This window comes from Egretta garzetta, unplaced genomic scaffold (assembly GCF_000687185.1).
Source record: "Egretta garzetta isolate BGI_Z169 unplaced genomic scaffold, ASM68718v1 scaffold5, whole genome shotgun sequence".
In the NCBI taxonomy this organism is placed as follows: domain Eukaryota; kingdom Metazoa; phylum Chordata; class Aves; order Pelecaniformes; family Ardeidae; genus Egretta; species Egretta garzetta.
This window is the reverse complement of record NW_009259707.1, coordinates 596,477-624,441: the sequence shown is the minus strand read 5'-3', so window position 1 is coordinate 624,441 and position 27,965 is coordinate 596,477. Positions and strand designations below refer to the sequence as shown.

Sequence of the window (27,965 nt, the reverse complement as noted above, 5' to 3'; positions counted from 1 at the left end):
GAGGCCGAGGCGAGGCGTTGCTGCCGCCGTCCCCGTCCCCATCCGCACCCTCCCCGATGGCGGGGAGAGACGCTCTCGGGAACCCCAGGGCCCTCCCCCCGCTGTGCTGGTGGGCAGGGGAGGACAGAGACATTTGTCCGTTTCCCTCCTCTGGTGGCCCCGGCCTAGGCGCGTGGGTGCCCGGTGGCCCTGGCGGCGGAGGCCTGGCTCAGGCCTCCCTCTGCCGCGGCCTTGCCGCTGCCTCATACGGCAGAATGGTCGCAAGCACCTCGGGGACACGCCGCCCAGAGTCTGAGGATGCAGGGCCTGAAAGCTAGCTGGGTCCTGGGGAGAAAACAGGGTGGGAAAAGGGAAAAGAGGCCATTGTACGTCGCTTCCATCAGCTCACAAGTCTTGGGCCAGCGGGGAGTATCTTGTCAACCTAAGAGCGGTGCCTGCATCCAGGCAACACGCCATCAGCCTCAGCCTCCCAGGCCCCACAGCAGGCTCGGGAGTTTTTCTGGCTGATGCCTCCATGCCTTTTCTAATTTCAGCTTTCTGACCCTCATTTCAGCTGCTGCTTTTGCTCCTACAGAGTCTCACATCCTGTGGTTGTCTGCATCAAGCCCAACAGCTTTTGTCAAATACCGGTTGATGCTTGGCATCTGATTTTTCTTAATGAATAAGAGAAATGTATCAAATAAGGGCATACAAGTGGTTGTTGAGTCAGACAGCACGGCAGTCCAGTCTCTGGCAGTGGCAAGTCCCTGGGGAGGTCACCAGTACTGAGCAGAGTAAGGACAGGAGCATGGGCAGTATATACCAATATAGCTTCAGAATAAATCGCTCAGCTGCAATGTGTCCCTGAATTGAGGCCTGCCCCCAGGGGAAACTGGTCTTCCAGGTGGCTGGTCTGGAAGTAAGTACTGACCCATCAGTGAGATCGAGGCTTACTCGGTCCTGGAATGCAATCGATGGATTTTGCAATGTCTAGATCCAAAAAGTTTATTGAAATTCCTGGGTGAGTCGCAGTGTCTTGGACTACTTCTAGGCTTGGTGGCACAGCAAACACCTAAGTAAGGGCACATGTCATGGGTGTACCAGTGGACTCCTCCGGAGCTACTGAAACAAGACAGAATGAGCAAAAATGCCTGCAACTTAAGCAGAACACACAGGCATGTTGCCAATCTTCAGGTGCTGCTGCGTTGTTGGTCCTCAATCAGCTGTCCACAACATGAAGAGCATACATGATTTGATGCGGATTAATGAAAGCAGATGGCATTGGCCGAGGAAACGCTGAAATGTGTTATTCCTCTTCAGATCTTCTAGGCAGTAGTACCTGGGAAGAAACTGTTGGAGCCATTTGCAGCAGAAATACCTTGTGGGTTTTCAAACATATTCTGAAAACCTTTAAGGCAACAGACAGGTTGCCCCAATCTGGGACGATACTGATCCTTGCAAGAGATCAGGTTATGTGACAGAGTGGGGATGTCTCTTTGGGGGCATGTGGACAAGCAACTCAACCTGGTGAAGTCCTGGACCCTAGTACCCAGTGGCCAAAGCCAACTGAGGCAATGACTTGAAGCAAAAGTCAAAAACCTGAGGTCAAGTCAGACAAAAATCAGTAACCAAAGACCTCACAAGGACAGGGACAATACGCAATTTAACTAGAGCCAGGGCAAAAATCAGAATGTCAGAATAACCCAGGAAGACACCAAGCACTGTCTAGGAAACAGAGTCCAGGCAAGAGCAGGACTGGAGCAGGACAAGTGCTGGGAAGTGCCGAAGAGTAGGGCACAGCAGGAGCTACTGGTGCAAAGACACGGATTTGGACAGAACAAGAGCAGATCAAAAGACCAAACGGAAGAGAAAGGAGGAGAGAGAAGCTTTCCCCTAAAGTCCTGCCTGAGAGACGCACATCATCAGCTGGCTCACAAACTAACCTCACTGAAGCTGCTTGAAGGGCTGGGAGCCGAGACAAGTCATATCAAGAATTCCTCTGATTTCCAAGAAAAGTCATTCACGGTCTAGGACACTTTGCATGTTTCTTTCTAGGTAACTTTTAATGCCAGTAAATGAAGGCCAGCAACAGCCAGCCAAAAAAACTCCGGCAGACACCTGCCAAGGTGCAGTGTCATGATATGCTGCCCCTATAGCAATGCCTGTTCTTGCTATTCCATGTTTCTTCCCACTCCTTCCACTCTGCCCCACTGATGATGCTAACACAGCAGCAGGTTGCTGGCTTTGAACCTGAGAAATGGTCAGATAGAGAAAAGGTTTTTAAATGCTGGACAAGTTCCCTGGTTTGATTCACAACATAACCACAAACATCTGTATTACTGCAACGGAGGGAGGAGCACAGGGGTAAATAGATTCCTTCTGTAAACCAGTACTGTCGTCAGAGCTGACATACCATCAGATCGTAACTGGAGAGTGCAGGAAGAAGTACTAACTTTTATCAATCCTTTAAACTATTTTGTCAATGAAAATAGTAGTAATGTAGAAAAAAGGAAGAAACCCCAGGCTTATATCCATGCCTGACATCAGACAAAAGGCCTGCTTTCCTAGAGGACTTTTTTGCCAACTGCCATGTAGAAATTGCCATGATCTCTTACTAGAAAACTAGATTTACCTATGCTGGATTAAAAAAAAGATGATGTTATAGAGAAAAAGGAGTTCCGCTCTTTGAGAATCTGTTGGCAATAGCCTTCTATCTGCTCCGTGTGCAGCAACAAGCCTTTGCCGGCACTTTATCCACGCGATGGTCGTCTTGGTTGCAGTCATTCAGGATACAGAAGCACAGCTGTAAAAATAACTACCAAAAGATCCTTTAAAGGGTGAGACTTGCCTCATACCGTAGCTGTTGAGACACGCTCCTTACAGAGTCCTATCTGGCCAGTCTTTTTCAGGAAAAAATCTCCAGTTTACCTCAAACATCATCAGTCACCTGAACCACACAACCAACCAGATACCAAAAGAAAAGAAAATCCTCTATGAACTTTTCAGCCAGCCATGCTGAAGGGAAGAGACCCAACGCTGGCCAGGAGATTCTTACGGTTCCTGAATGATTCATTGTTCCCACACTCTGCTTGGATAAAGACTTTTCCACTTAAGACCCGTGGCTCATTCTGTGTTTTTCAGGAGAACGTGCAGCTTTGGGTAGGGTCCTTTAGAACTAGGATGTAAAACATTTTCGTTCACCTCGCTTTCTAACATCTAAGAAAATACAGGATTGGTATTGAATTCGGCACTGGACACATACTCCAATCCGTACTTTCTAACATATGGAATGGTGATTTGGGCATCCATAATTCACTCTCTGGAGCCACAGAACAGTCCCCGCTGGTGCTGGGGCAGAACCAGGCTTCTCTACAATACTGTGTTGGTGTTCACAGGAAGGCAAGGAGGGCTCCGGGACCCACCAGGTTTCAACAGTGAGAGCGCATGCAAGTGCTGTTAAAACGCAGACTCTACCCCTAGCTTTTCCTCACCCAATACCCTTGAATTTTAAAGTGCAGGTACATCTAGAACTTGAATTCACGTTCAGTAATGTGCAGACACATGGGGAAAAAAAATCCAATATCCTGGATTCAAACTGTGTATATGGCCCGCATTGACGCGATGAAGTCTCCCTGATCCAGAAGGGGATTCATGAGAGCGCAATCAGGAAAAGAGCCAAAGAATGAGGATGTAATCAGTCACAGCAAAAAAGTCTGAGCAGCGCAGCAAGCAAATAAGGTGGCAAAAAACAGGAAAAGGAAAATTAGCAGTTTGATTCACTAGCAGGAATCTTCAGATGCATGAAGACCTTCCCACCTATCAATTTCTTCCGAGGAGTGGTCTCTACTAAGTGCATATTCCTTCAGATTCAGACCCTGGCCACTAAGAACTCAATGAGCCATGAGACAGATGTAGTGGGATGAGTAGTAGTAGTTTATATTTTCCAGTTTATGCAAAACTCTATACAAATAAAAAAAACCCAACCTCAAAAATGTACAGTATCAGCCCATGCTTTGATGTCTATTCCTCGGCAAAATTAAAAGTAAACATTGTCGACTTTAAAAGGATCATTACTTGAGAAAGATGGACTGCTGGAAAGCAAAAATGACAGCAAGGTTTCAATCCAGGTACTTGGATTCAGCCCTTGTCTTCTCTTAGTTACATAAAATGCCAAAAAAAGGCATAAGAAATACTTTGTGAATCGCACTAATATGTCAGGGTTTTTTTATACCTTGCTCCAATAAAGTGGATGAAAATTATATCACAATAACCAAACATACATTTTACGCTGAAAGTATAATTGAAAATACATGTTTAAATGTTAACACAAATCTACTGAGATACAGTGTAGAAATTACATTTTAGACCAGTGATTTTATTTTGCTGACTAAACCAAAAATCATGTCTGTATTTCATGAAAAATCTTTGTCTACAGAAAAATTGCTAGTTCTTGAAGTTCTGAAGTACTTCCCACTAAAGTCCGGACTGCTAAACTTCAGAAAATTGATTCTAAACATTAAATGCCAAAACATTGCTGGAAGCCACAGAAGAAAATATTATGACAGCTTGTACTGATAAGTTTTTAATTTTAAGCCCCACACAGTGACATATGTGGAAAAGGCAAGAAGAGAAGGGAAGGGGAAAATTGACACACAATACATTCAACATTCATGCTAAGACCTGCCCTCTTTAGTGGACGGACAAATCACTGCTTCTGTTTCATTCAGAAGCATACGCTGCACTTCTTCATTTTTCAGTGAACCGATGACATTTAAAATACACCACACTTCAGAGACTCATAAAAGCTGTGTCTGTGTATTATGCAGGTAATCCTTTGCATCGACAAAACTATGTGTAAAGAGAGTGAGTGTGGTCCCCGCAGTGGTACACCATGGCTTACAACCTTATTGTGATGTAATTGCAAGTAGGACTGATCTATCTTAATGTCTACGCCACTCGAGGTTGTTGGCTCGTCAGCTTACCAAACAGTTCTTAAACGATCTTTCAAGTAATACAATATAAAGGACTAGGAGAAAGTATAACAAAGTAACGTGCTTTGTCATTAATTTAATGTATGCCAAATTAGAGTCAAATGATGGAAAAAACACTGAAATTGCTCCTTAAAAGGAATACATACTTATTAAGTAGTAAGTATAAAACTGATTGGATTTTTTTTTTTGCTCTACTTACTAAGAAAACATTCCTCACAGACAGGATGAAAACTCGGAAGCCACAATAATACTATATTAGACCGGCTATTCAGTTTAACAACATTGTTAACGATTCCATGTTAAGTACTATTTTTAAACCTTCACAGTCTTACTGATGGCACACGCATGGATCAGTAAACGGTTTAAAAAAGTTGATTTATTTTTTACTTCATCACGTATGATTCATTTTGTAGAAACAGTCCGTCATGTATACTTTTTGATAATCCTTAAGGCAAGCATTACTTCTCCGGTGTTAAGTACAGTAGTTTGAATTCATATAAAAATAGCAAATTCTTGAAAGTATAACACCACAACAAAAATGCTAAAACAAACATATTACACTTAGACAAAACGAGCTCTCTACCCGCATTTATGGTCACGTACTATGGTCTGACATTGATGTTTCTAACATCATATCACTTTCATTCATTTCAATCTCAAACGTTTCTTCCAATGGGCGACTGGTATCTGTGCTTTTCCTTTGATGCGACGTCTCTAACGTTACTATGCCACTTTCATCCAGAGTTTGTCTTTCTATGTCGAATTCTCTGAAATCCCAGGGAGGTGAAATTATGTTCTTTAATGTCTTCATTGTGTGTACATCGAAGTCGTAACATCTTAACTTGTCTTTGATCTCTGTTCCTAGGAAAACGGTCAAACCATTAGTTTTCTCCAAGTAAACACTCCCAAAAATCTATCTCAAAGAAACTATCATCCAGAAATTACTATGATTCTTCGCTTTCAGACCGATAGGGATCTCTCGCTGCTTAAATGACTGACGTTGAATAGAGCTGTTCTGAAAAAATACGGCAGCCTCCATTTTGCAAAAAGCACAAGATAAGTACAACTCAAATTCAAAACTCTGTTATTAGAAGTAATTGCCAATTCCCTTCCCAATTCTCCAAGAGGCTTTTTTGTCATTTAAATTACCCACAGCATGGTTTGCATAAATGCATATCACACAGCTGCATGGTTCTTCCAGATGTGTTAGCTGACTACATATGGAGCAAAGACAATAATGAGAAGAAACATCTGCTTCAGTTGTGCAGAAAGTCTGCGGGAAAAGCAACAGAACACACAGATGGCTTTTACTGGCTTCAGCCTCACTAACATGCTTGACGGGACATCAACTGTGTACGTTACAGATAAGTCAGTAAGTTCAGTAAAGCACAGATATGTCACTATAAAGTCTTTTCGGGAGGGCAGAAAGCTTTCATAGAATATTTCAAACTATGGCAATCTAACATATTACTGTTAGGAAGCACTTTTTTTTTTTTTACCATATGTAAAGCTCTATTTTTGGAGGCAGAAGAATTTATCCTGTCTCCCCAGAGCAAAGTTTTGACGTGGTGAAAATGCCTTGCCCGTATCTCTCACACAGCAGCATTATCTGAAATCAAGTCCTCTGATTTTCCAACTCCATATTTCTATTTTATTTTTCCCCCATTCCCTTTGGGCTCTAAGCTACCACAAATCAGTATTTTCTATAAAAAAAAAACCCCAAACCACCACCACTTCCACTGCAAAGTGGTTCCTTTCTTTATACTGGTAAGAATTTACTGTCATGATGCTAACAAAAAACAGTGGTCATCTGCAACTGCTGATAAGTTCTGATTCATTTAGCCATTTAAAAAAAACCAAAACCAAAAACACACAAAACCAACCGCCGAAACCCCCAAACAAAACCATACTCTACTTCTTAAGTTAACCAGGTAACGGTAGACAGTCTTTCTTGGTGCAAGAGTAAGACTCCTCTCAAAGGACTCAATGACTGAAGTGAAAGACTTACCAATGTAGGCTTCAGAGTCACCGATATACATTTCTATGCAATGTCCAAGCATCGTGACTGAAAACGTGTCATCCCTCCTAAGCCCAAGGGCCTATTAAAAAAAAACCCCAAACCAGTAAAAAGTATTCAGGAGCAAATAAAAACATTTACATCTTAAGTCCATGATGGTTCCGAGTTCGTTGTTCTGTTGCCTAACAATACTATCAGAGCATAGCGTTCACTGCGAAAGCAAAATGTTGCACAGCTGAAATTGTGGTGTCACATGAACTGGCTGAAGTAGTAAGCAAGCAAAGCACAAAAACAAAACCAGAAAATGAAATGCCTACAGACAGAGAATCATTCACGAATCGTAAAGTATAATGTATAAAACCTGTGAGGAAGTTAATTTTGTATAGCTAAGCTATTATCAATAACAAAATAGACTGAATCATGCTTAAAGTAATTAACAACTCAATGTATGCAATACAGGCTTCTAGGTAAATGGAAATGCGGCAAAAATTGAAGCCAGTCAACTTGAATGCTGAAAATTCAACTGAGTAAAATCCACTGTTATGCTATAAAACTGTGAAATCACCAAATAATATAGTCCTGCAATAATAATATTCAAGAATCATATAATAAAGAGAAATATGAGACAACAGAAAATATCATGTCTTTAAATGTTGCACTTGCTGTAAAGTTTCTACTTCAAGGCATAGGCTGGAAGTATTTTAAGTCATTCCAGCTGCACAAGAAGTTTATGTACATAAAATGTACACAGCAATTATGATATTAATTTATAACAAAGAAGGATCCAAGTCTCACAAAGTGGCCATTTTTTATGTAATGAATAGAAAACTTAGGAAGACCTTTCAAAAAAATTTAAGATTATAAAATAAACACTTAATTTGGAGGGCGGATAAAATGCTGGTTCTCTGTTCCAAAACCAAACCAGAATGAAACAGTAAATAACAGCATCTGTGACCAGCACTTTAATTTCGGCCAGTTACATACCGTATGAAAGTAGTCGATAGCGCTTTCAAAATTGCCCATGAGACTATGTATGTAGCCAATGGCAGAGTAAGTAGAAGCATTCTGAGGAATTAGCACTAGGGCCTGGCGATGGTATTCCAGTGCTTCTTCGTATTTCCTATTAGAGTTAAATACAGAAGATCTGTTAGTAGGCTTCAGGATGAAAGGTGTTTTTATAGTAGTATATTGATATTTTCCTTAGCTCAGTGGCACAGAATCCTGCAAGAACTTGAAAATTATTGCTTCGTGCTCTGAACATAACAGAATGCATGAAAGACTCATGGATGTTTACAATTTTCTTCCTCAATGTAATTGAGAAATCATTGTTCCCCTTATGTAGCACAACAGCTGCCTACAGCTACGCCCCATTTGGAGATGATCGTAGCAATTTGATACGGTAAATTGCTTTAGATGTTTAATGCTGCTCATGGCAACGTTAACTTTCTTTCTGTAGCTTTCCCTTTCCTCCCCAGGGGCACGAAGGAGCAATACCAGACTAAATCACTCATGGTTCAAAGACAGAAAAGCTCTCTGGGCAGAAATTTCACAACCCTTAAGTGCTACATGCACTGGTACTTCTGTCGCTTCTTGTCATTTTGTCACCTTGCTACCTTCTCTATCAGAAAAGAAGGCTTACACATACCCATAATCTCTTTCAAATACCAGCCACCCTTTCTTTGAAAATTACCCATTAATTCGACTGCTCATTACCCATTAATTCGACTGCTCATTACCCATTAATTCGACTGCTCATTGCATTTGTTACTTTATAAAACAAGGATTAAATGTACATTCTGACATTACTCTGAGAAATTAAATTGTCGCATTTGACATCCTAGTACCAAGTTATTAAAAATAAAGATAGTGATTGCCTATTCAGAAGAAATTTTAATATCTATAGTTTAATGGAATTATGCAAACAGCAACACATGAAGTTGTTAGAAGACATTAAGTAACAACTGAGGCAGAAAAATTATGCAACTGTTTGCTCGCTGCACAAAACTTTCACATGACTTGAGTTTTATTTGCACTCATAGTATTTACCTGTCCAATTAACTACCACTTTTAATAAGCTGCTTTCAAATTTCAACCACATAATGCTAGTGAGTAGACATATATCCAGTACGTCTTTTCATAATAGCGGTATCGTGTATTACAACACTAGTAAATTAGTTATTACAGAATTTTTTAACTTGTCACAAGCACACATACAGCTGCCTAAATTCTCAATTTTGTTTTCTTGAAAGACAGTTTACAAGGATGTAGAAATAAATTAGGCTGGCTTTCTGAATGTGAACAAATAATACAATGCAAGTTGTCCTAAGTGTGATGTAAGCAGTTACTAACTTATTGTAGAAGTTAAAAAAAAGACAAAAGGAATTATAAACTGAAACAAGTATTTGAAAAAAACCTGCAATTATACCCATGAATAGATTCCAGAAGCAGTGCCTTTTTTTTGATCTTGGCAGGAGGGGTAACTATTATACATCCTTATTTCATAAAGAAAATGAAGATCAATTGGCAATTCAAGCACAAAGCAATTACTACCAAAGCCAAAGCAGAAATACAACTTATGTCTACCATAATCACATTCTCATTAGCAGCTTTGAAACAAAGATTACAGTATACACCAAGTGGACAATTAAAACCATGACACTAAAAAAAAAAAAAAAAAAAAAAAAAAACCAAAAAAAAAAAGATGTGATACTGATTAAACAAAATGCTGATTAAAATCAGATTAAGGTAATTAATGAGAAAACATTTCTCTACGTTAAAGCTTGCATATGTACTTTGCGCTCTCTTTTTCTCTGCCTAGAATGGAAATATGAAGTGAAATATGAAATAGTTCTGTTGTCAAAACCCAGAAAATTATACTTTATTGCTGTGTTAACGTCACAGAAAATTTCACTTCAATTAAAAAAACCCCCACACATAAACACTGATCCAAGCAATTAATCGGCACAAAACCACCTTTATGTTAATTATATCAGTGGACATATTCAAGTATGTCAGGACTGGGACAGTAGCCAGTTAGAATTCACACCCATACAAGGATCTAAAAGCCTATGACCAAGTTTCTATCTAATAAGAATCAATCATTAAGGAAGGGCTTTTGCACTAAGTACTTTAACTTGCGTGTATTAAAATGGATATAAGGGGTGATTAATGTATTTACATTCATAAGCTGATTAAGGAATCTTGTTCATATAAGGTGCTTCTACACTGCTCTCATGTGGTACATAATCTCGATATAAATGAGAAGTAGGGCCTAGAGAAAACACATTTGTGTAGAATCCCAGATAAATGTAGCCCAAGTACTCCCTCCTTACTTGAGTTTTCTGCAGACATGTCCTAAGTTGTTCAATAAAGGCTCCCACTTATCAACTGTTACCTGCAAAATAATGCAACAATTCACATTACTGCAGCTTCCCAGACTAACTGAATTTTGTCTACTTTAAAAAAAAAAAACCCAACATACAAATGAACAAGCCAATTCATTCATGACAAAGGGAAATATCACAAGCATTTTCAGTTCTTTTCAAAACACATATTTAAGCTCAAAACATTTATTCAAGAACTCATTTTTCTATTTTTTTCCATTCCCCCAACCCAATTAATTTTTTTTAAAGGGTGAGCGACAGTAAAACACGGATGCAAACCAAACAAAATTTGTTTTCTACTTAACTAAAAATCAGCTCAAGTCTCTCAGCCTAGGAGCACTGAAGACCCCCCCCCAAATTAGGCGTCTGTAAAATAATCATAAATGCTGAAGGTCTTTTTACTGTCTTCTCCAGAGTCTAACTTCATCTGCTTTAAATAAATTGGCTCATTTATAAGGCACACAGAAGAGAGTCTGAGCCAACAAAATCCTTAACACACTTTTTGTTGAAATTAAAAATCATTTGGACTTGACTGCATTATGAACTTGCGCTTTTTAACTGTGTCAGAGCATCTCTAGTTATTTCAGGTGTTTCCCACTCCAATTCTAAATTTCCACTTCAGTATGTTGATATTTAATACTTCTCAATAAAGAAGAGAAATGCCAAACATAAAAGAATTTAGGCACATGCATAAATTTAAGCCTGGTCTACAAAGTTTGTAGCATTCACATGAAAAACAATACAGCTTTAACTAAAACAGAACAACCCTATCTGTATATTGGTGAACATATAAATTAGTATCTGTGCAGTTTGGTTTAGTAAATATGTGCCTTGTCCACATGAAGATTATAGGATTTTTCAGTGCTTTCTACTTTATAGAAGCCTTATTGTGCTCCAGAAGCAATTTCATTATCTTGATAGGAGGTGCTTTGTTACCGGTTAATAGTAGCATGAGATGGTGTCCTCATTAATTAAAGTAAAAATTGAGAAAACCTATCTTTTCACAAGAAGCCTGTCACGAGATGGGACTGCTTTTATTAAGGCATCTTAAGTTTCTCTAGCACAATGTGGTTTTTTAGACAAGATGACAACACACAAACAAAATAAACGGTACTACCAATAGGTACAAACACATTTGTGCGTTCCAGCGTTTGAGGAATCAGGGTTGTAATGGCTGATTTTTGATTCACAAAAGCACCTGAACTACGAGCACATTTCCTGATAAACCTTTTGCCAGTGATTATTTTGATTACTTTCATGAAGTTAGTTAAGCACCCCTGGGCCCATTCCCACACAGTGGCTCTATGTCTGGTAGAAAGAAAACGAATCCACAGCTACAGGAGTATGTCCAAACAAAAGTGGAAGTCATTCAAGAAATGGCTAACGCTTAAGGTGGCAGAAGCCACCTTCACATGTGTACCCAGTTCCACCCTCAGGTCAAGAACCATTGGTCTACCTAGACCCAGGACTGAGAACAAGACCTGGATTCCTCTCCCTAGTCAACACTTATTTTCTTTTGATTTCATATAGAAACACACTTTTTGCCTTTTCCTGTAGCGCTGAAGATAGTGTGTGATGATTCTCATCCAGCAACCCAACATAAATCAATTACAAGTAGATCGCTCAAGTTTTAAAGTCAAATCTACATTGTATTGTTTCTGTCTTAACGTAAGCACAGCGTATTTTGTCACAAGATATTACAGACAGAATTTCCTGGAGTTTTACAAATTTATGATCTTGCATGTTATATTAGGAAAAATACCTCATTTCCAATAGCTTTGATTTTTTCCAGTGCATCAAGAAACCACTTTTCTGCAGTTTTCCAGCTAAGAATTGAGGGGGTGGGGGGAAAGAAAAGTAAATTAGCGAAGAGTTTTCATTAGCAGTATGAGAAAATGGTATTACAAGGAACAGTTCTTTGACATTATTTCATCACGAGTGGAATCAGATGTACAACCCAGTCATTTACATTTGGCTATATTTTGTGTGTGCTCCTAAGAGTTAACTAGACAAAGTTAAAAAAAATCAGAAGCAAGCCAAGAATATTCACTATATAGTTTTTATATCTGTTAAGTATTTTTTAGAATATACCTGGAACCTCCTGAACTGACAAAATGTTTTGCTGTACAAAATTTTATAGCATGTGTGCCCTTGTGTATGCAGACGGATGCCTTTTCAAGGCATGCGACTGCCCAGTGACAGGCACACACAAGATAATAATTGATCTCTGCATGGTCCTCAAGCATTAAACGCTTTTCTCGTTCAATCTTAAACAATGAAGAACAATGCAGAAAGCAAGGGTTTAGGGTAAACACCAACTAAACTAGAACCAAAAGAAACTATAGTTCAATATGTTTCAAATACTGTAGTAGATATATTGGCACATTACACTTCAGAATAATCTGTGTTTAAGATTGTATTTAATCCTATTTTGCAAGCTTACTCTCCGTTTTGAAATGCAACCACTCCAACTTCATGCATAACAAAAGGATCCTCAGGTGCAATGCTTAAAGCTTGGCTGAAAAACCTTTCAGCTAACTTCGAGTTGTTGGTCAAACCATATTCCAGTCCAATATAGAGCATCGGCAGATGGCACCTAAAAAAAACCCAAACCACAAAAACCCCAAACACATACTTAACAGGAATGGCATCACAAACTATAAAGAAATACCAACTGTGTTTGCATATGTTTCTGAACATCCAAGTAAAAGCTGATTTAAAGACACTATTAGCCTAAGGGGCAGTTTAAAAGACTTCACATCTTTGTTAGTTATTGACAAGAATTTGAACTCCAATGCCTAACTGTAACTTGCTTTGGGACTACATGTATTTCCTCCGTGCTTAAGATAGTTCTGAGATTTTTTTTTTCCTAGTTTCCTTCATGCATTTAATTTACAGACAGAACATGGAAGTAATAATTAAAGGATTACATTTACCAATAACTACAATCAAATACAACAGTTTTATATGCAATATGACATGATTAGTCCACTACTCATTTTACACACCTCTTCATAGCATGAAACAGCTGTTAAAGATATTACTATACAGCAATTTATGACCTGGTGTGACAAACATGATTCACAAATTTCAGAGAACTTTCAGTTAGAACATAGATTACTTAAATATAAATCTTTACTTTAGAACTTACAAAATCACAAGAGTAATCACAAATAATGCAGTTAAATGCAAATAATGAAATTATTTTGGGTTTTTTCCCCCCCTTTGTTGTCTACCAGGTAATTGTTGCAAATGTGTTCCTACCGTTTAAAGGGATATAGGTCAACATTCTACACTATTTATGGATTAATTTTAGTTTTTCTGAATATGATATTTTTCACATACCCTTTCATGAGCTGTGCAGCTGTGAAGTACGCAGCCATTGCTTGGTCATGCTCACTCTCAACTGCAAATGAATGTCCATACGCTATCCATGCAGGTCCATAGGTTCTCTCAAGTGTAGTGGCTTTGCTAAAAACAAGAGCAAGTCACAAGCAAACACATTTGAAATTCAATTTCATCTGCTTCAGGTGACTACTTACATACTGATGTTATGCCACATAGTTTGGTGTCTGTTAAGATAACCTTCGCTAATGACCAGCGGTAAACAAAGTTAGAAGTTCAACAAACTGTTTAGCACTTGAAAGTATCACACCATTTCAAGATTTTTTTTTTGAAATTACTGAACATAAATGATGATATAATAGGCGAATTGGGCAAAATACAGAAAACACTAGTGACTCAATATATTACAAAAATCCTAGCTATATATTTCAAAATAAATGTATTCTAGCAAATGTAAGTTTCACAAGCAGGATATGAAAATACCAAATGAACACTTAGGTTGAACTGTCTGTTGAAATTTTGCCACATAACTGTACTAGCCTTAATGAAGACAAGATTATTTGTCACATTATAGACAGCTGCCATGCACCAGAGAAGTATACAAAATGTCACTCTAGTCCTGAGATGAATCCTGCAACCTGAGCATCAAGAGTGCAACCTGGAGTCTTTACAGAAAGATGGACTTGACAGGAACATTCAAAAGCTCTGTAGGTTATTTTCTCAGTCTGAAGAGAAGGGCATTCATAACTAAACAGCTCGTGACAGATGTGCCCAATCTTTTCTTAAAAGCTTCTGACATGGAGACACGTTCCACAAGTAATCTATTCTGTTGCTTAACTATCCCTGAACACTTCATTTTTTCCTAACATTCAATCTAACTTTTGTTTGTCACAGTTACACTCATTATTTCTCATCACAGATCCTAGAGAAGTTTCTTCTCCATCTCCTGGGACAAAACTTTACATATTCGAACATTTGCATCTTCCCACCCTACATCCTTCAAATCCCTCCAAAAGCTTTCTTCATTGGCCACCTTCTCCAGAACACTTCTTTAACGCCTTCTCTCGAGTTCAATTCAAATGTCTCGCATCCATCTTGAGTTCTCCACACAAGTTGACTTGTCAGCAGTGACACAGTGCAACACAGCTGTGTTACTGTTATAGAAGATGGATTATGTTCTGTCACAGATGTTGTTTTCCTCATTGGTGCTGAGATGAGTTAAGCCCTTTTGCAAGACCTGAAGGATGCAGATAGCTCCTTCTGGAGCAGACAGAAGGATACCTCCCTTACATGCTACCAGGCGCTGCCCAGCTGTGCCTTCTACCCTGTTCAGCATGCTCCAGCATGACATCCTGCAACTCCAGAAAATGATATGGGAGCTTCTGCGTTTATCCATGGTATTTCCAGATTATTTTCTAGAAACTACTGCCTAGTCCACAGTTGTCCCTAGCCTTGTAGTTGTACACTTTCATCCTTCTCCAACGAATTTGGGCATCTTGTTACTATTTCACTGTTACCAGACCTTTTTTCCTCTTTACCAGAACTACCCTGAATTCTGTTGGTTTGGTTTGGTTTGGTTTGTTTTTCCAATACATCTGTAGACCCTTCCTGGCTAGGAATGCTTACAGATTTAATAAATATGTTATTTATTTCACCACCAAAACTTATGTCACTCAGGACAGCTTCTTGAAGAATTTCACACTGGTACTTGTCAGGAATTTAAATAGTTTACTCAGAATAACCAGGCATTTAAACAGTCTAAATTACTAACCCATCTTTACACATATTGTCTACAAAGGTCTCAAGAAGAAAAATAAAAGCCTTACAGATTGATTTAAGCCTTCTCAGTTTAAACTAAAAAAAAAACCCACACCCAACCTAAGAAGTCCAAAGCTGCTTATGCAAAGAAAGAACTAGACACAGCCAAATGTCAGAATTTTCTACCTAATTCTTCCCTTTAAGATATGAAACCTGAACCTGAGAGAATGGCTGAGTGTCCTTAAGCTAAGAACTGAGGCTTGACTACCTAGCTTTAGTTAGCTTGGCAGCATGAGCAAATGCAGGGATTACACCTGCCCGTAACAGGAAGGTGACTGCCAAAAGAGGTTTCATGTAAGTCTGTACGTCATTCTTAAAGTATCTAGCAGGTTGAGGTCTTAATTGCTATACCAAAAAAAAGGTGTCAACAAAAGGAATGTTTTAGTAGTAACCAGCTTACTGAGGCTTCCGTTTACTTCATGAGTTTACAAACAATCTTGAATTTTAAATATTTAGTAAGCAAGCAACAGATTCACTAAGGAAAATAAAAAAAAAAGATTACCTGAGATATCTTCTGGCATGTTCATTTTTGTGGCCAACCATGAGATAGTAGCATCCTACTGCAAACCATGACACCTACATGTTGAAATCAAAATAGAATATTATTAGATATTATCACACCGGTTTTAGTGAAATGTCACCATAAGTGATACAAAACAGAGTAACAGATTATAATTAGAGAAGTTAGGAACATTTTCACTGAAACCACAGTCAGCTTTTCAAATTATTTGATATTACAAACCAGCTAGAACTGCTGGCACGTATGTCTCTAACTGGGTTTGTGCAGCCTCACAAAGAGAGCGCTAAGTGGAAAGCTTATTGCTGTCTTCAATTATCTAATGGTAAGGAATACAGAAGACAGAGCCAGACTCTTCCCAGAGCTGCAGTGACAGGATGGAAGGCAATGGGTATGAGCTGCAACATGGGAAACTCAGATCAAGTAAAAGGAAAACAATTTTCACTACGAAGGTAATCAAACATTGGAAAGGATTGCCCAGACATTTATTACTGTGGCATTTGTTTTCAATTATTGTTCAAAGTTAATACCTCACACTGAATATATTTCACAGGCACTTTGTTTTAAAACAAAGAACCCTGTTAAAGAGAATTACAACGCATAGAAAATAAAAGCAGCAAACCATTTTTTACTAGCTCCATCCAGAAACAGATTTTGAATCTTGTTGCTCAAACTGACTATTACATTACAACTTTGATGTGTTTTCACTTAGAAAAAACTACCTGGTAATGAAGGTTTAGAACAACTTACAGGATTATTTGGGTACAAGTCCACCAGCTTGTGAGAAAGATAGAAAAGCTCTACAGAGTTGGAAGAAACAAGAGAAGAAAATTAAAATGTGCTAAAACATTATGACGTTTCCAGCCCTTTAGCTTTCTATACAGAACATCTAATGTTATTAATGCACAAGTGAATAAAAATGTTTTCTGTTTAGTGGTAATGCTTCAAACTGCCTCAAAACAGATTCAGTTTTGCAGTTGTTCACAGAACATAAATAAGCAGCTATACATCCCATCCCTTAAGAATTCTGCAACAACTTAGGTCATTAGCATACATTAAAACAAAGGCCTGTAGTATTACACTTGAATGTATCTTGTCAAGGTAAAACACTACTGAACTTCCTACACCTAAAAGGTATAACGTACTGGCTAGATCAATTTCCAAGTAGAGTCTTGTGCATTAATATGTTGAAAATAGGACAAAAGCAAGTAAGTTATTGTATTACTTGAAATAATTTTAAGTGACTACTTTTATAATAAAAGTAGTATTTCTAGTTATTAGAATAGCTTACTACAGATTTTGTAATAACAGCGGAAGTAATCAGATACAGGATAACAATTCTATTGACTATGCAATTTCAAAACAAACAGCATTACAGTACATAGGAATTTCTGTTTCGTCAGAGTACAGTGCTCTTAAATTGATGAGTTTTGTCCTGGAGTACCATGCATCAATTCTTGACTTCAGAAAAATCAAATATGAAAACTGGTTCACAGAATACCAACTTATTTACAACATGCTTCTTAAGGCAGACTTAGAAGAAAAATCAGAGTACTGGCCACATTTTTAGATGCAGTTAACTGTCAAGTAACTGAAAAGTACATTTACTAAACATTGAGAAGTACAAGTACACCTAGTGACCTATCTGTGTGCATACAATGCACCGTCCTTTGAGAGACTGTGAATCATATGAGCTCCTTATTCTATTTTCCAATTGGTTTTAAAGACATTCAAGCTCCTCACTTGATTTGGATGTTTATATGCAGTCTGAAATGACAAAAAGCTATCCAGGCTGCAAGCAAGCTATTCTTGTCATTCCTACAAAGGTGCCACATGATTATTAACTGGTTTGAACTAAAGAGAGGCCTTCACAACAGCAAAGGCAAGGAGAGTCTAGAATTTCTTCTAATATGTAAAAAGCACGTCAACCTAAGCATACACACTGAGGAGTTCCTTCTAGTTTAAATTAATATATTTTGGTTTGTTCTTGATCAGAAAAAGTACACCTAGATACTCTAGGAAGATCACCTCAAACCAGAAATCAAACAACAGAAATGAAGCAGTGTAGTTTCACTAACTGCCTGGCTACACAGCCCAGTGCTTAAAGGATAGTGACACTCATGATCATGACTGAATACAGACTCTTTCCACAACTACTCCCCTCCCCACTGCTGTCAGCTCTGAAACTCCCTTTTTCCCCAGTTACCACTGTTTTCTTGAAACTGCAGGTAGAAGGAAATATATTTGGGGTTTTTTAAATGGTATATAAGAGAGTTTCTTAGCATCCTTAATTCTTTTTTAAAATTGAAACTTTACAATCTTCTTTTGACTTGTATTAAATGTTGTGTTTCTTACCATTTGCTTTATTAAGCTCCACAAGTGTCCCTATATGCACAGGTAAGCAATTTGCATGGAAAGGATCTTTTTCCATCACTCTAAAAAAAAATAAAAATAAAAACTGCAATGTACATTTCAAAAATTTTAATGTTATAAGCAAGCTGCTTTTATAGTTTGTAATGTTTCACTTAACTACCACTTTAGGCACTAGAAAACTATTTGTGACTAGAAGCATAATAAAGGCTATCTTAAGACCAGAAAAATAGCTATTAATTTAGCTTAGCAGAAGAGCATAACAGAAAATTCTGGCAAGCTGAATATAAAATCAGAAAAACGGAATACAATGCACGTTTGTTTGCGGGTCACTTCAAATTTAACGAGCAAACAACAAGCAACAACATTTCTGTTCATCTTCTCCATACATTTGGCAGCAACTTTCCAGTAACAGTCCTCAAGTTTCTGAGCTTAACACTAAACAGCATGCCTTAGGAAACATAACTAGTTCAGTTTAAAATTTTTATTTCCTGTGGCATTTAGAAATGGAAGATAGTCTCTCAGACAACAGACTGCATACAGGACATGCCTTGCAGGCACTGTGCCCTTTTGTAACTACTGGCAATTGGTAAAACTAAGTAGAGAAAAAAAAGATGTCTTGAAATCTCACAGAATCTCTTAAATCAGAAGTACAACATTATGATTCCATTTTCTGAGAAGTACACCTTGAAATAGTTAAAAGTTTAGTTGACATTTTTAAATAGTGCAAAGTATTTCAAATGAAAAGTATAAAAGAACATATAAACAAGTATATTAAATGCTCTCTTGAAGGGATTCTAAAACTTTGAAGTTACATGGACTTCTCAGACTCTCACTTCCAAGCTCCAGCATCTGTGATAAGTCTCCTCCTTAGGAGACATTCACTTATGCTACTTTCTGCTAGACAAGGTGTGGCAATTACATTTCAGAAACAAAGATGCAATAGTGTAATTTTATTGACATAACTGGAATAATTTGTGATACAAAATTTCAGGTATTTAAAATGTGTAGTTTGTGTCTGGCAAGACATTATTTTTATGATATGTAGCAGAAGTATCCAAAGCAAAACTCCAGTTAATCAGCACTGTGCTGCACTTCCCTTCATCCATCATGAAGGGAATCATGATTGTACTCAGATATTTAAATTCACCCTAACTGTCAGCATCCTCTACAGCCTTCCCAAAAATCTTGCCTGTACTGGGCTCCATGCGATATTCTATACAGCGATGGCTTGCTTCAGCTAAGAAAAAGCTGTACTATAAAAAAAAAAAACCAAACCCAAACAAACCAAAAAACCCTTCTATTTTACACTACGACTACTCTGAGACTATGCCCTACATACACAAAAATACAGTTTTCTTAAAAAGGTAGTTGTCAGGCCAGCAGAAAAAATAGCTCCACAATCACGTGTTCAGATTTGCAGTGAGGTGAGAAGCAATCCACGTTGTTGTTCTGACCCATCTGACAACCAAGCAGCAGTGTATTCCTGCTCTACGTAACAACTGAGACACAATACTTTGCACATAAAGATTAACATAACTTTTAATCAGCCAGAGAAATCATATGTCCTAACTAACCAACTGATCGAAACCTGTTTGTTCTGAAGGCCAAACAAGAAGTAGGTAGAGAACACACAAAACTGAAGGTACCAGAGTAAGGAGAAGGATGAATGAAAAGACATGCAGCACAGCGCTGATTACCTGTTTTGCTTTGGATACTTCTGCTATATATCATAAAAATGTGTCTTGCCAGACACAAACTACCCATTTTAAATACCTGAAATTTTGTATCGAATTGTTACGTATGTCAATCCATTGAACAATATTTGCTGTAAGTCCAGGCATAATTATTACACTACACCACATGAGGAAAGCCCCCTCAAAGTTGGTTTGTACACTTACACTGAAGTAAGCTTGTAACACATCTTGAAATCACAGTTATAATAATGTCTTTCAGCTAAGGATACTACCACATCCAGGTTTTCCTGAAGACCATCTACTGATTCAGGAATCAGTGTTTCACTGGGTTTATTATACTGGAAGACAAAAGAAACAACATGTGAAACAACCAGTCTAAAAAAATCAGATGGTATAAGTATTAATATTTTCAGTTCTAAAAGAATATTTAAGAAGCATTAAGTTTCTTAAAATTCTTAGTTTTAAACTGAAAGTCCATAAAACACGTATTTGGTAAAATGGTTCTTTTATAATGTACTTAAAAGCTCCTTTAGAGCATGAAAGAAGCTTGCCAGTACCAATATCTTAAGTGTAGGCTGTAGAAATGAATACTGAGCAATATATACTTGGCTTTCAGAGCGCTCACGTTGTCTTTGGAAAAAATAGTCTGGAGCAATGTTGTTGTATCCTAGTATTTTCAGGTAACTGACATTCTGCCTACCTTAACAACATTCTTTTTCCCCACCTAGAATGTTCTCAAGAAATAAAGCTAAAAAAAATTAGCAGAATTTCAGGTTGTCACACACCAGAAAATAAGTTTACACAAAACTATTATACCACCCCCATAAAGTGATATCTACTGGATCATAAATTTTAAAATAACAAAAGCTATAAAGCCATTATTTATTCCAATGTTCAGAATAAATGGAATCCAAGAAAATTTACACCCGAAGTCAAGACTTTCAATCAGTTCTCCAACTTTTTGGTCAGTTTTGGGGTTTACCTTTTTCAATTTATTCTCAAATAAAAAGTGAAGCAATTCTTGTTCTTCTTCTGTACATTGTCTACTAAGAGGTAGAGATTCAAGAAGTTCTTTTTCTGCATGAATTAAAAAAAAATTTGAACTGGTCATATTACAGAAGAAATAGCAAGATCCAACAATTTAAGAACTTAGACACACATGGAATCCTATGATGCTCATCCCAAAACTACAAGGAAGATAACAATACAGACACACTAAGACAGATAATGCTAAACCAGATACTAATTATGGAAATTAATGAATGAATTATTAGTTTTTTCTTCTACACTTTTAAATAAAATTTAATAAAGATGACAAAACACACCACTATTTAAATTTACTCTACACATCAAGTTTTATCACTCAGAATGCTATGTTAACCAATGCCGACTATGAGTAAGCAAACAACAGTAGGGTTTCATGGATTCAAAGCCTGTGCAGTTGAGAACACAGGAAAAACATTATCTAAGCTGGACAAAGAGCGTGGGAGCTTCCGGAGCTAACAAACAGGGCAGCTGGGTTACTTTGTTTCTTTTAATTCTTAGCACTGCATGACTGAAAAATAAAGTTCAAAAGTAAATTTGAGCTGATTATAATTGTCAGTCATTTCATATATTCTGTATTTTTTCTTAACATTTTAAAGTCTGTTACTTGTAGTATTGCTTTAACTTTTATCCATGAAAAAGGCATATCAAGAAAGCATCTAAATTTTACTTGTATTTGAGAAATACTGCTATCCAGACCTTCTTGTGCTGTCAGCATATGGTGCGATGTTAAAAGATCAAAAGCTTCAAAGCAGTAAACATCAAGCTTCAAGGCCTCTTTGTAGCTGTATGTTGCTAGGGTTCTATTATCCAAAGCATCATAGATCTTCCCTCGCAAAAGGCATATAGAGCTCTTGATCTGGTGGAAAAGCAGGGCTGGAGGTCAAAGACTGAATCAATGTTTGCAATTTGGTTTTGAGCACAAATCAAATGGGTTCCCTGAAAAGTAAAAAGCATTTCATGTATGACGGAAGCTGGTTTTCTAGTGCTGTCTTTAAATAAAATACTGTCTCTACTAGCTTAAAAAAAATCAAATGAATGCTCTGTCAGATTATCTACTGCCAAACACATACTTGAAATAAGTAGAGGGAGGCTAGAGTTTATCTTTTCTGCTTCCAGCATCCAGTTCTCTGATACCGAGTCGTAAACTATTTATACCAAATTCCCTTCATAGTCAATATAGGGAAATTGTCACTTCCAAAGGCAGTTCACTTCTTTGCTGACTATTAAACCACATATTTCATGCAAGACAAGAATGACTGCAGTAGAGATTAAAAAGGCCAAATTGACCGACTCAATTACTTTGAGAAGAAGAATCTATCCTTTTCAACCCAAACCACAGATGTTTCAGAAATGAAAGTAGTGCAAGATCATTATTACCATAAAGTTGTGCTAAGATGTCTAATAACTAACATGTTCTTTCAAAACTCCATAGATGGGTGTTCGAAGGCAATAGAAGTGTCAGAAAATTACTTGGAGAAAGTTAACACATTCTACATCTGTATCATAAGACGAATCAGACAGACCAACTCCAGTGGGAGACCGCATGCTAGAAACAGTATAGCTGCACAAACAATGAATAAAGCCCAGGGGGTTGCTGAATTGGTAATATTGTTACCAGCTCAGAGACCAGCCGTCCTTGCTCTGGAACTAGTGTCTGTACAAACCAATCAAATTAAGTTTGAAAAGGCTGCATTCCTCAAGAGGAGTTCAATATAAAATTTTTTGTAGTGGTACCCACTTCGATAGTTCTCTCCTTTGGCAAACCAAACCCAACCTCGCATTAGTGAACTGCATTATCACAAGCATTCGTGAAGGTAAGTAGTGGAAGTACAGGTTTTTTTGGGTTATTTTTCAGTCAAAATAGTTTCCCAATTTAGGTCAATAATCAGCCACCCAAACACTTGGGTGATATATCTGGCCTTCAGGAACGAACAGCCAAAGCTGAGGACTTCTTCCTTTGCTTGCAGTGGTAGCTTAAATGTTCCCATTAAGATACACTGAGGCAACTTCTCCCTTAAGCCTGTTAACACCAGCAATCAAAATCAGTTCGTGTTGATGACTTAACCCATTTTGCTACTTCAGTCTTACAGGGAAAATGCCATCTGTCAATCACCTTCACTGTAGTTTCAGCTAATAAACTTCAGTCCATCACTCCGAAAGTAAAGACTCTTCAGCCTACACGTGGTACCAATCCCTTTTAACTGTGTGCCTATGCAGAATTTTTTCACTGAGCTTCAAAAATTTCACCTTCACATCATACAATTTTCAAGAGTGATCAGAAAGTGTCCCACTGAGAACAACACTTGAGTGATTAAGGAAATATTTCATTAAAAACATTGGAGGAGAGGAAAACTTGCTTTGTTATCTCGGAGCCTGCAGCCCAATTGAAAGAAGTGTTAATTTACATTATCAAGACTGAAATTGCAGCAGAGAGCTAAAAGACTCTAAAAACCAATGCTAGATCATGAACTTCATGAAAAGTGTCTGCAAATAATTTATGGGAAGTTGTTGAAAAGCACTCTTCATTTTTGCAAACCAAATTATTTTCATAAAGGCAAGCTAACATGTGACTTCTGACTGAAAGGACAACAATTCAGCCTTTTTGAAAACCATATTATCCAAAAAAGAAAGCTTAAACACAGAGTTTCAGATTCATACAGTTGTAGAATCACTTTCCGATTCCACACGTTTTTTCTGTTATAAAAATATTTGTTTAAAAAGCATCACTTACAGAGGATTGTGACATCTCCCAATCTGTAGCAGAGTCTTTCAATCCACTTTCATCCTTCAAGTACTTTTCAAAAAGTCTTTTGTTGATCGGCTCTTCCATATCAAGAATATCCAGGGCCTGCTGATGTTCTTTTGCAGCATACTAGCCAAACATGTGAACGTAAAAAACAAGGTTGGGATTTGAAACATCTGTACATAAAGCACCAGTAAACACAGTGTCGCATTTCAAAGGCACAGACTGTAACAAAAAGTGCTTATCAGCAGGTTTTTCCATGCATGCATATTCTTATTTGGACACATGTAATTTTAAAATTGCAGCGTGTTATTTTACTAGTCATCTATAACATGCAAAAGTTTATAAAATTAACACCTACAGAAAAATCTACTATTCAACATTATGAAATCACAGAAGCAGATGCGCTTCTAGAAATAGTTAATACAGGTTTTAATAAAACACAACAATCTTATTCTATAAGTAGCATATTATTCTATTTCAAATGTCTATATTTAATCTAACAATTGGTCAGTTTTACTGTGAAAGCACTGCATTTTACTATTTAAATATCACATTTTATACAGAACTATAAAGCTGCTAACTATAAACCATAAATCACATCTCCTCTGGTCAGACTACAACTAACCAATTAAAAACTCTTTCCCCACAAAATATTAGAAGAGTATTTTCTTTCCTGGGAAAAAAGGTTGATTGGATTTCTTCAGAACAGCACCACAAGAGATACTCCGGTGACCATACTGAAGGTTAAAGAATGGAATCAACTCTCACAAAATTAAACCCATTACTCCAATGAATGTACACATCACGTGTACATTGCCTGTCAGCTACCTAATCTTCCCAAGATGCATCTTTTATTTAGTTTGGTCTGTTTCCAACAGAGGTCAAAATGTGTACTCACATGACATCTAGCTGCAAGGTAGCGACATGCTTCATATAACTGAAAGAGAAGTTTCAAACATATTAGTTTATAAAGAGCGAGCATGTTTACTTACACTGCTAGACTCCATTTTGTTCTCTCCTTTTTTCAGTTGTCTGGCTTCTTCATCCCTTTCACCTCCAAAAATTGTTCCTGACCAAAATGAGTAAGTCTGTAACACTTTTTCTGCTATTAAACAATCAAAGGACACTTGCTTCACTCTTGCCTTCACCATGCATTAGCAGAGTGGAAGGACAATTTAAACTACACCTGAAGTGACACTCCACCTTTCCATGCCTGCTGCAGCTACATCCTTGGACTCTTTTCTGTGACTCCATCTGGGGACAAGAGTTTCAATCTGACCAATTGAACACAGGGTTATACTTGGTTCAGATAAACTGCATCATGCAGGTTTTTTTACTTACTTTTCCCGTAAACCTTATCCTCTGATGTGAAGAAGTCACTGTGGTTAGCAGCAGAGGTTTAAAAGTGGAATAAGAGTACTAAGTCTTTGATTAAAGTGACTTACCTTATCCAGCTTACGCGATCGAAGGGCATGTGCTGCCCTATGATACTGAGCTGTTAGGTAAAGACATTGGGCCAACCAGTAGATATCTTGTGGTTCCTCTAAAATAAAAGAACAAATTATAAACCATTAATTTATAATATATCTTTAAACACTTCCACACAGAACATTAACTTTGCTTCACTGGAAAAGTATTTTTCCCCTATTCTATCATCCTATTGAATGACAAAGTTTTATGTTTTATATATAAACATAACTTACAATATCTATCAGTGAGAGATTAAAATGAAAAAATAATCAGATTTTAACTTTAAAAACATCAGATAAAGCACTGGACAGTGAATAAAAAGAATCTTATACTAGAGGTGCGTCATGAGAAGGAGACAACAGTGATACAGATGTTAAAAAAAAAAAAATAGTAGTTGTAGGTTACCCTGCCCTTTGAGACAGGGCAGTAAAAAACAACCCAGAATTGTCTCTCTCAAAAAAGATCAGTGGGAACCTAACAACAGTGAAAGTGAAAGCATTAGACTTCTGCAGCTTGATGTTATAATTGCAGAAGCACAGCTTAGTACTCTCCTACTTTAATGGCAATCAAGGCTTTTCTGGGATCAAGCCCCTGCAATCATTTTAAGAAGTATAAATGGACCATGGCTGTAGGCAGACATAGGCTACCAGCATCAACTTACTCTGTAAACCTGCGTTCTACTTGTCACCCACAGCAACAGTGAATCCTGTAGGAAACCACCATTGCCTCCCGTAGCTGGCTCTAGGGTTTTTTGTCTCTTAAGGTAGGCAAACCTTTAGGTTTCGCCAAACATTAATTTTAACACAAAGTTCAAAAGGGAAGGAAGATTGGCCCTGCTCTATTTAGAAAAATGGCGTTCCAGAGATCACACAAAAGCACTTGCACCAAACTCAAAACTTCAACATTCAGCCAAGCAGCTTTAAGAAAACAACAAAACCAGAACTGAACACTATCAGAAAGAAGTTAATAAAAATCAATGTAAAAAGCAACTACTTACCATGAGACAGTGAAGCAACTTTGTCTGCCCAAAATAGGGCACTTTGATACTGCTGCTGTAAAAGTGTGATAGAAATAATTAGTATTTATTTGGGGTTAGCTCTCCTGGATTATTTTGAAATACACTGTACATCATTCACGTTTAATATCTTACATACGTAGTCTCTAATGAACGGTGATTCACATTTGAGATCTTTATAAGTTCAAAAAAACAATTTAAAAGGGTCAGTACTATAACTTCTAAAAGATATCAAAAAGTAATTCGAGGTGGACTTGTTCATTTATTTTCAATAAAACGCAGGTATCTCTGACCGAAAGGTCCATAAATATGCAATAGTCATTAGTTGATTTGCCGCCACTGAAAAAATAGCAAGAATCCCCTCCTTTCAGTTAAAACAAATGCTACATTTTAGAAGAGAATACTATATATATTAAAAAAGGACATATAAATTAATTCAGGAAACTTCAGCAGCACCATGTCTGATTAAGAAATTTTCATTCTCCAGTCAAGATGCTTTAACCTCACACAAACCATAGTCCCTATGTGAACTTCCCCTCATCCTTGGATACATGGTTTGACCGTTAAGTCTGCAGTTCAGGTGAAGAGGGTGAAATGGAGAAGACTGGTGGCAGCTAGAGATCTGATGGAAGCAAGGTTTGCAGGTATATCCCACTCACTCAGCTAAGGTTGCCATCAGATTTGGGGCACTAGTCAAAACCTTGCTTACAATCTTAGAGACTGTTTTATGCTTTTGGAGTAGAGGTTTGGCAGACTTTTCCAAACCACACACTGATGGTATCCTAGTCCTCACAAAGCGCTGCACTCTGTGACGTAAGCGGTCTCTTCTGTTCTGCATTCCAACATTCCCTACTTGTTGCGGATTAAGAACACCCAGTCAATTTGCCAAGAGAACTGTTCGGTTACAATCTGCACTTCCAGGAAAAAGAAAACAAAACAAAAAACCACAAAAAAATCCAACCCAACCCCCCACATATGTAACAGCTGTCTACAAGAACGGAAGTTTAAAAAGCGCTCTCAACACCACAAAATAAAGGCATAACCCAGGCCTACAGGGCGCTATATGACATTTGTTGAGCAGGCCTACAGTACCATAAGCTGACTGTATCACGCGAAGAGGCGTCCCCCTGTTCCTCCTGACGCCCCTTCCTCAGAACTGCACAGGCACCGATACAGCCCCGCGGCAAAGCAGCTTCGTGAACCAGTTTAACTCAAACAAGTACAGCAAACCAAAACAATTAAATCCGCCAAATTAACTTAGCTCCCCAGTCAATCTTTTGGTCAGGCTCGCTGGCCACACACACAAGCGTTCGTGCCAGCCAAAGGAATGGGTTTCTCTCAGTAGCCATGCCAGTCTTTGAACTCCATCCCACCACTAAACCCTGTCCCTAAGCACCTCGTCTGCCCGGCTTTTAAATACCTCCAGGGGTGGGGACTCGACCACCTCCCTGGGCAGCCCGTTCAGAGCAGAACGGTTTCACGCTATACTTAATCTAATTTATTAAGGCATTCTTCTTCCTGTTGTGCTGTTGTTTGCCCCGCAGCAACATAACTGCTGAATCCGCCAACA

The 27,965-nt window shown here is 37.9% G+C and overlaps 1 protein-coding gene across 1 annotated transcript; it reads right to left on the bottom strand.

Annotated features, from left to right (window-relative positions):
• Positions 1 to 4,370: 4,370 nt before the first annotated feature.
• CDC16 (cell division cycle 16) lies at positions 4,371 to 27,648 on the bottom strand. Its single transcript, XM_035894376.1, has 18 exons — positions 27,488 to 27,648; positions 26,378 to 26,432; positions 25,356 to 25,453; positions 24,809 to 24,847; positions 23,896 to 24,036; positions 21,861 to 22,020; positions 21,100 to 21,194; positions 20,322 to 20,455; positions 18,406 to 18,485; positions 16,801 to 16,850; positions 16,036 to 16,109; positions 13,716 to 13,841; positions 12,814 to 12,966; positions 12,133 to 12,196; positions 10,320 to 10,381; positions 7,972 to 8,107; positions 6,979 to 7,069; positions 4,371 to 5,831 (listed from the first exon to the last, which is right to left on the bottom strand). Exons 1-18 carry the CDS (start codon positions 27,488 to 27,490, stop codon positions 5,566 to 5,568), a joined length of 1,827 nt encoding a protein of 608 aa, XP_035750269.1. The 5' UTR covers positions 27,491 to 27,648; the 3' UTR covers positions 4,371 to 5,565.
• Positions 27,649 to 27,965: the final 317 nt, after the last annotated feature.

What these genes read in the sequence shown, in the direction of transcription:
- CDC16 (XM_035894376.1), bottom strand. An exon ending in AGTTGCTTCACTGTCTCATG is followed by an intron (nt 25,454 to 26,377) that starts GTAAGTAGTTGC and finishes CTTTTATTTTAG; the next exon opens with AGGAACCACAAGATATCTAC. An exon ending in GATCGCGTAAGCTGGATAAG is followed by an intron (nt 24,848 to 25,355) that starts GTAAGTCACTTT and finishes CTTCTCTTTCAG; the next exon opens with TTATATGAAGCATGTCGCTA.